The sequence below is a fragment of the Biomphalaria glabrata genome, chromosome 10 (genome assembly GCF_947242115.1).
Source record: "Biomphalaria glabrata chromosome 10, xgBioGlab47.1, whole genome shotgun sequence".
NCBI lineage: Eukaryota > Metazoa > Mollusca > Gastropoda > Planorbidae > Biomphalaria > Biomphalaria glabrata.
The window spans coordinates 24,554,923-24,564,607 of NC_074720.1; the positions used below are offsets into that span (position 1 = coordinate 24,554,923).

General features: G+C 38.4%; 1 protein-coding gene across 2 annotated transcripts in view; it reads left to right on the forward strand.

Annotated features, from left to right (window-relative positions):
• The window catches only part of LOC106071334 (uncharacterized), a 134,210-nt gene that overhangs the window by 106,583 nt on the left and 17,942 nt on the right, over positions 1 to 9,685 (forward strand). For both annotated transcript variants that reach the window (XM_056043660.1, XM_056043661.1), the window contains exons 4-5: positions 3,515 to 3,581; positions 4,777 to 4,938. In XM_056043660.1, coding sequence (XP_055899635.1) covers positions 3,515 to 3,581; positions 4,777 to 4,938 — 229 coding nt within the window. The remainder of the gene's footprint in view (positions 1 to 3,514; positions 3,582 to 4,776; positions 4,939 to 9,685) is intronic.

A 9,685-nucleotide genomic window follows, 5' to 3' on the forward strand; every position in this document is an offset into this window, starting at 1 on the left:
CGATACCTAAACCGGGAAGAGACGGCTCTGACCCAGCTAACTATCGACCAATAGCACTAACAAGCTGCATCTGCAAAACCATGGAAAGAATGATTAACAGTAGGCTGGTCTGGTACCTGGAAAGGAATAAAGTGATCTCAAACTACCAGTGCGGATTCCGGCAGGGGCGGACAACAACTGACCACCTGGTAAGGCTGGAAGCTTATATTAGAAATGCATTACTCAGAAGAGAACATCTAGTAGCTGTATTCTTCGATATAGAAAAGGCCTATGACACAATCTGGAAACATGGCATTCTACGTGACCTGGCGCTTATGGGACTTAAGGGACACCTCCCCCGTTTTGTGGAGGAATTCCTGAAAGATCGAAAATTTCAGGTTCGAGTGGGCAACTCCGCTTCTGACACTCATGACCAGGAAATGGGTGTACCCCAGGGCAGCATTCTGTCAGTCACCTTGTTCAACATTAAAATAAATAGCATCATAAATGCGCTGTCCCCTGGCATAGAGTGCTCTTTCTTTGTTGATGATTTTGTCATTCTCACTTATGGGAAAAACATGAACACCTTAGAAAGAAAATTACAGTTATGTTTAAACAAAATTCAGGGTTGGGCAAACTATAATGGTTTCAAATTCTCAGACTCCAAAAGAGTTAGTATGCATTTTTGTAATCTAAGGGGACTCCACCCAGACCCTGAACTATTTATACACAAAAAGAAGATCCCTGTCGTGAAAACTACACAATTTTTAGGCCTCGCCTTAGATTCCAAATTTAATTATCTCCCCCACATTAAGGAACTTAAGAAGAAATGCCAAAAGTCATTAAACATACTAAGAGTACTCAGCCATACGGACTGGGGAGCTGACAGAGATACCTTGCTGCTGCTCTATCGGAGTCTAATTCGATCCAAGCTAGACTACGGATCCATAATATATGGAGCTGCAAGGAAGTCGTACCTAAAAATACTGGAACCAATACAAAATGCTGCCCTGCGTCTCTGTCTCGGCGCGTTTCGTACATCACCTATCCCAAGTCTCCATGTGGAGGCTGGAGAACTCCCCATGGATATAAGAATGAAAAAGCTTGCAATGCATTATATAGTCAAGCTAAAATCCAACCCCACGAACCCTGCTTTTGACTCCATATTTAACCCCACAGAGGTAGAATTATACAATCGAAGGCCTAACGTCATACAGCCGTTGGGCCTTCGAATGAGAGAACCCATCCAAAATTTAACCCCACCCATTGACCAAATCTCTAAAATAGAAACCCCTCAGAACCCTCCTTGGCTAATGAATAAACCCAAATTAAATTTATCCCTCCTCAATTTCAAAAAAGAAAATACAGACCCAAGCATACTACAAGTCCACTTTAGAGAACTGCAGGAGAGCTACAGAGATTGTGGCACCATCTACACAGACGGATCCAAAATGGAGGGAAAGGTCGCGTGTGCCTGCTCCTTTCGGAACAAAACAATCTCCCGTAGACTCCCCGATGGCTGCCCCATCTTTACGGCCGAATTGCACGCAATATTGCTTGCACTTATGGCCGTAAAAGCATCAGAAAGGAGGAAATTTATAATCTGCTCCGACTCCAAATCTGCATTGCAAGCTTTGGGGCGGATGAAGACTGACATCCCATTGGTACATAAGAGCCTGAAGCTGTTGGACCAAATAAAAGCCGACCGTAGGGATGTCACCTTCATCTGGGTCCCCTCCCATGTTGGCATTGAGGGAAACGAAGCCGCAGACAGAGAAGCAAAGAGAGCCCTAAATCATGCGGTGTCAGGAACCCAAATTCCCTACTCGGACCTGAGACAAAGTATTGCCTCTGCCACCTATCGAGAGTGGCAGAACCGATGGGAGGCTGAGACTCACAGTAAACTCAGGCAGATTGTGGCGGATGTAAGGTGGCGGCCCAAATCTAAGGGTCTGACAAGGCGTCTAGACTTAGGATTGGCCACACCTACATCACGCACTCTTTTGTACTGAAGAGAGAGGAGCCCCCACTTTGTGAGTACTGTGACTCTCGCCTCACTGTGGAACATATCCTCGTTGATTGCCCTACATACCAGGATATCAGGGAGAGGTATTTTGGAGCCACTAGCTTAAAGACACTGTTTGATAGTGTCGACCCTGGGAAGGTACTGGGCGTTATCCGGGAAGTGGGGTTGTCTACGAAGATCTGATTTATGAATCTGTGAACATGTACTATCTATATTAGATTTTTACCAAATAATTAAATTTTTACTACCTTTACTATTTTAACTGTGAATAGACCTTGATTTTAATGATAGGACTGTATTGAATTTATTTGGCCCTTGTTGTTTAGAGAGTTTTTATCAAATTTGGGTTATCACCTTGTATCTCTTTGAATAATAGAACAAGTATATTAAAAAATAAATGAATACGGTTTTCGCTTGATTACTATTTTGATGAGCTTAAGCATCCAAAAAACTCCGAAACAGTATTCAAAAGAGAAAATAAAATATTGTCAAACTTAAAAAACTCGACAACCATCGTACTTCGTTGTGAAGGAGCTATTGATAAAAGTTCTTGGCAAAGTTTTTCATGAATTTCTTGATAAAACAAACATATGCCAATAATAATAGTTCATTAGGAGGCAAGGTTAACTCGTTCAGATTTATATAGAAATATGTTGTTTGCACCTTTCAGTGTCATAACTCAGCAAATACAAAGATTAACTAAGGAATAAATTATGTGTGTATGAGCTAATTCAATTCAATTATACGTAAGGCCTCTTTCTATTAGCTTTGTCTTTCTGTATGTCAATTTTCACAATGAGATAAAAAATGAAAATACACATTTGAGACCAAAAGAAAATCCGCTGCCGATGACAGACGCAGACGGCGAAAGAAAAATCTAAATCGACCACCTGCGGACAATGGTTATGCTCGCCCTGTGTGTGGCAAAATATGTAGGTTTCAGCTGGGGCTGCGCAGCCACGGGAAATACTGCATTCGTCACTAATCTTAGGACTCGAAGACAAGCCTTATTATTATTATTATTTCGCCTATAAAAATGGTATTATTCGTTAAAAGAATCTTAATGATTATTTTTTGTATATTTTACTGATATACTGTACCAGTTGAATTTAGGCTTATATATTTATTAATTACATTATCTCATGTCATGATGTCGAATGTCAAAATGCAAGGGGCCCCCAAAGAGGTCGATCCTCCTGGGCTCCCTAATCCCTACCTACGCCTCTGCCGGTGGGTAATGCAGGTTAAATTTTTCCGATAGAAAATTGGAAGGATACGAGTGGTATAGGAACAGTTCAGCTAGTACAGTTAACATTATAGGACTTATTTTAAAAAGAGTGGATGAATATCTTTCGCTATAATCTCAATAGGACGCTATTTCTACTCAGCAAGGCTATTTTTGAATACACTTTATACAACTGATTTAAGTAAAACGGAATTTTTAGTCCTTAGTTTTGACATATAAACCAATAACTAAATGGTTACGTACGTATCGTATCTCTATTTCAGTCCAAGAGAGGAAGTTTGATTAAAAGGAAAGATTCAGAGCCTAGTGAGGAAACTGTTGAGGAACAATGTAAGTATAATAGATTTCCAATGTTCATAGAATGGATTTATGACTGTAGTATTTCTCCTGGTTCAAGTTTTTGTTTGTTTGTAACAGCATGTACTTTCTGTAGTCATGTGTTACCCACCATAAGGACATTATGTATTTATTGGTTAAAGCGCAAGGCAAATTTATTTCACATGTATCAACAGTAATAGGAAAGAAACAAATCCGAATCCGGTAGGTAACTAGTAGCTCCATATCAAGCTAACAATGAACGTTGCATTCCACAGCACATAGATATATAATTCATGCATTACAATCCAATTTCAAATAATAAATACTTTTGTTTTGTTTAGCTTTGCTCTTTAGATTCTAGTAATTCATTCTTCCAATATAAGATTGATTGTCTACTTTGTAGCGTACACTTTTTCATGAATAAACCTTTTCCTCTACCTAAACATGAATAGTCAACCTTTTCCTCTACCTAAACATGAATAGTCAACCTTTTCCTCTACCTAAACATGAATAGTCAACCTTTTCCTCTACCTAAACATGAATAGTCAACCTTTTCCTCTACCTAAACATGAATAGTCAACGTTGCAGTAGAATTGACAAATTATTGTCTACTATACTAATTAAATAACGTGTCACATATGAAATTAATGCCAATTTATGTATTGTGTTATTTCAGCATTCTCAAATTCAACTTTATCCTATTAATTCTAGATAGATACATGGGACGAGTATTAAACATAGATCATAAAATTAATGTTTCGTTATAAGAACTAGTTTAACTTTAAAATCAAACAAGTTTTTAATTTGAACTTGAAATCATTGTCAAGCCACATTTAATCTTTAAATATAATTTTTAAAGTTCTTAGAAATGCTATTTAAGCCAAACGATGAAAATAATTCAATACGAAATCATTGCTCACGGTATGGGGTATCCCTTTAACAAGGAAATTATGACCATGCTATGTTGGAGTGAAATAGTTGACATTTACACAACTATTTGTTAAAGCACGGACGGGAGCAGGTTTTTGTTGTCAACTAATAGCAAAATAGTGTTCCCTGTGAAGCCACTGGAGAATACATTGAAATTCAATTCTTTTATTATGTCAAATTGAACCAGTGATTTGTAGTTCATAGCATATAGTTCCTATTGTTTTACTGTTCTATACATTTGAACTTAAATAAACATAATTAACTTTGTTAATTTCAGCAAATGATATAGATCCTGTGTATAGTTTACTCAAATGTGCTGCCGATCTTCCTAAAGTGCCAGCCAAAACACAAAAAGAAACCATAGGTTGCCCTCACCTAATCAATAAAGGAGACACCATGAGCGTCAGTATAGGCAAAGCTTCAAACTCAACTTTCTCAGGTTGATCATTTTTTTTAATAGGATTTTTGTTAAACGAAACTTTTCCATTTGAATCCTACTCAAGCTTTAGTCATTTAATCATCTTGTCAAGTGTATTTTGTCCAAGTAACATTTCTCAGTCTTTAATAGGATGAGGTGGACATTGTTGACCATCTCACAGTTTTCACTTTCTCTGAAAACTATTCATCATTTTAAAAGAAAATGCTATTAAGTAATTAATTGACCTAAAGAGAGCCAATAATAACTAATTGACCAAGGGCTAGTGTCTAATGAAAGTGCCGAGACTATTAGAGATATGGGGGAGCGATTACGTTTTGAAAATGACACATACCTTATTTCGTAGATCTATAAGAAAAAATGAGCCCAACCATTAGTAACAGTTTAATTAAATTTGATTTCATTTTCGATGACTGTCTTATTCAACTATAGTACCTTAATAATAATAGTTATTGGTCACCATAGGCACGTTTCGAAACTATTTCATCGTCACATTCTCCATCCCCCCCCCCCCACACCGCGAAAAAGAATCCTGGTTTAGCGAATGTATAGATCTACTAGACTGTATACAATTCCAATAATAAACCTTTAGATCTAGACTCAGAAGACGATGCACAAAATGTTCCTGACACAGACTTATATATGTTATACCCACACTGGACGCGCCGATCTTACTACACAAAAGTGTGAAAAACTTCATACAAAAAGCTAAAACAAGGTGTTTCAAGTACTTATAAGAAATAAAGTGTTTTTTCCAACCTAACCTATGTAACATATAATACTAATCTATTGTACATTGGTAAAATACCACTAATCATGGGCGTAGCCAGGGGGAGGTTTTTGGGATTCACCCCCCCACACACGAAAGAACCCCCCTCCTGCAGAGTGGGGGATTGGAATTTAGTGACTGATCTTTTGATTCGAAATTTACGTTAAAACCCCGTCTTCAATATAAAAAATGCAAATTACACACTCAAAATTATATGAGGGTAGCCAAAGGGGTTTTGAGTTTAAACCCCCCTTCAGCGGGGTTTGAAGCTAAAAAGTACCTCTTCTATAAAAAAAAGCAAATTACGCACTCAAAATGCTATGAGCCTAGCCAAAGTGGTTTTGAGTTTAAAATCCCCCTTCAATGGGGTATAAAACTAAAAAATACCTCTTCTTTTAAAATAAAAGAAAATTTTAAACTCAAAATGTTATGAGCGTAGCCAAATAGGGTTTTGAGTTTAAACCCCATTTGATGCTAAGAAAAATACCTCTTCAATATAAAAAAAAAGTAAATTACTCACTAAAATTTTTTGAGTGTAGCCAAGCCAAGGGGGTTATTGAGTTTAAATCACCCTCCTCAAGATGGCTTTTTTTAAAGTTTAAAACCCCTCCAGGTGGTTTTGAGTTTAAAATCCCCCTACAGAGAGTTTTGAGGTTGAAAACCCTCTTCAATATTATTCTAAATCAAACTACAGTCATCTAACTCCAGGAGCCAAGAGAGGTTACAAATTTGTACTACTGGCTGGGTTCCATTAATAAAGTGCAGTGAATAGTCATCTGCCGAAATGGAAAAAGACTAAATGTAGCTCAACAAAGATGGCTAAGACGGATTTTAGGAGTCAGTTATAGAGATCGGGTCTCAATCAAGGAAATCCTATGCCGAACTGAGAGTCGACCACTTAGTGAGGTTGTGACAGAGCGTCGCATTAGGTTTGCGAGACATGTTCTCTGACAAAATGAATTACGCATGCCAAGAGTTATGATGACATAGAGGCCTTTACGAGGAAAGTGCAAACAGGGACATCCTAGTAAAATTTCACGCCACACTTTCATGGAGGTCCTCAGAGCAGGTGGGTGGAAGAGTGGAACGATTCAACCCAACCCTGGAGCAACACCTTTCAAAGGTTGTCGATGAACGACAAGATGACTGGGATATTCATATTCCGTTATTCCTCATGTCATATAGAGGATCCATTCACGCCAGCACAGGATATACCCCAGAAAAGATGTTGTTTGGCCGTGAACTTAGATTACCATGTGACATATTATTTGATCTTCCGGGAGATACACCAGTCAGTGCCTGCGAGTATGTATTCAATCTTCGAAAAAGAATGGAGAGTGTTCATGATCTAGCCCGCAATAAGATCAAGATCAATAGCGACTCGATGATGACACGATATGACAAACGGGCCAATTGCTCCGGGTTTCAAGAGAGCGATCTGGTATGGTTGTACAACCCTCAGAGGCGAAAAGGCAGATCTCCAAAGCTACAAAGAGACTGCGTCGTAAAGATTATCAACGACGTGGTCTAGAGGATAAAGAAAGGTCCACGGTCCAAGCTGAAGGTCATCCATGTGGATCGACTCCATCAGTACTGTGGCGGGACATATTCTGTTCAGGACAGGCAGGTTTGAGAAGGGGGAGCAGTGTTGTAACTCTGTTCCCGCGCTCACATATATGGTGCGCACTAGCGTACTGTTCCACACGAGAAATTGAAAAAAGCAGGACAGGAAATAGAGACATGGTGGATTCCGGCAAAGTTGTAAAGAAGAACTTAGCGAACTTTGCATCCTGTTGGCTTTTGTGTCTCGATTACATTATATAATTAATTAATTATTAAATCACTGTAACTGTTAATTTTCCTTTGTTGAGTGCTTGCCATAGATTTACTACAATATACTAAACGGATACATGGATATGCGTAGAGCGTAATTTTTAAGGTGAGACTAGCAGGATATTATGTTTGTGTGTTTATAATATTACTTTAAAAAAAATTGTCTTATGCTTCATTTTGATGACATCTATCTATAGCAGTGGTTCCCAAACTTTTTTGACTCGTAGACCGCTTGCCATGTTTTCTGGTTTTCGGTAGACCCCCCCCCCCCCCCATATAGGAATTTGTTAATCTATGAAGTAGTCCTTCAAACATTAAATATTAATTAATTAATTAATTTGTCTTAAATAGAATTGTAAAAGTTTTCGCAAAGAGCAGTTTCTCATGTATTTCTTGATTTTTCACGTGTGGCTCAAATATTGGGTCCGCGGAACTTTTCACTAACAGAAAGGGCGAAGGCGAGTAACTGGCGCCTAAACTTAACCAGCAAGCTACGATCAGAAATAGCTCATTAGCCCTTGGGAGTTGCTACCCACCTAGCAGAAGGGGACGAAGGCGAGTAACTGGCGCCTAAACTTAACCAGTAAGCTACGATCAGAAATAGCTCATTAGCCCTTGGGGCTTGCTACCCACCTAGCAGAAGGGGGCGAAGGCGAGTAACTGGCGCCTAAACCAGCAAGCTTCGATCAGAAATAGCTCATTAGCCCTTGGGGCTTGCTACCCACCTAGCAGAAGGGGGCGAAGGCGAGTAACTGGCGCCTAAACCAGCAAGCTTCGATCAGAAATGGCTCATTAGCCCTTGGGGCTTGCTACCCACCTAGCAGAAGGAAAACTGAATTCAAAACTTTGCTGCCTTGCAACTATACTCAAACATGGGAAAAGTTTTGTGATTAAACCCTGAAGAAAAATAAGGAGCCGGCAACCCTTAGGTAGTTTGCAGCACACAGCGCTACACCCTGTCAGAACAGAACCTATGACGCTCTTGATCCAAAACTGTAAACTGGGTATATGTCGTTTGCAAAGAATTACATAAGAAGCTTTTAATTTTGTAACTCATGTAACTGATGTATTTCATGCTTAAAGAAATTCTTTTGATAATATCAGACTGGTAAATTCAATGTTTTATCTATAGTGTTTTCTGTATTTTGCTGTAAGTAAATAGATTTTGTAAGACACTCAAAAACCACCATATTCTCTATATGATGTCGAAGAGAGATTTTGTTGGTCTATTATGAACTTCATCTTTGACTGTTCGAAAGTTTTTCAAATCTGTATCTATTTTGTCAGGGTGGCATTGTCTCAAATGACCCCCCCCCCCAGCGTAATTGGTTTCATATCATCATTAAAGGGACAGTTAGGTAACCGCTTGTTTGACAAGGAAGGAACGAATCTCAATTTTAAATAATCTACACTGTACATTTCTTTTGCTACCCACCTAGCAGAAGGGGGCGAAGGCGAGTAACTGGCGCCTAAACCAGCAAGCTTCGATCAGAAATAACATCAGTTCCATGTCGACAAAATGAAGCTCTTTAAATATTGAAATTAAATACAACAAGTTTCTTTTCGAATTGCAGGATAAATATTTAAAGGATTAACTGAGATGCAAGTCATATATTAGTGTTTGAAAGAATTACATTAATGGCATATACAAATTAAGTTACGACTTGCTAGGCTTAAAAAAATCTATTGTCGTAGACCCTCGTGGGCATCTCATAGACCCCCAATTTATGTTTTCCCTTTCGTAGACCCCTTGGAAGTCTTCGTAGACCCCTGGGGGTCTATATAGACCACTTTGGGAATCACTGATCTATAGGATACATTCAAACTAGGAAAACATGTATTATAAGTATGACCCATCTAGGATTAAAATCTAAATAAGTTTTCAGTTTGCGGCTTAACTAATGGTTAAAAAAGACTAGATCTACATGGCAAATTACAGAAATAGATATAGAATTTAAATCCAGATCTCTTCTTCTTCCTTGTTCTCATTTTCATGTTGGAGCGTTCAGAAGACTAAAGCAATATATGAGATGAACAGCGCAGTTTCCAAATCAGGGAGCTCTCCATATAGATGAATAATAATTTCGAATTTATTTTAGATGTAAAATCTGATCTTTAGCCTCTTAATAGGTCTAATTATTCTAATAC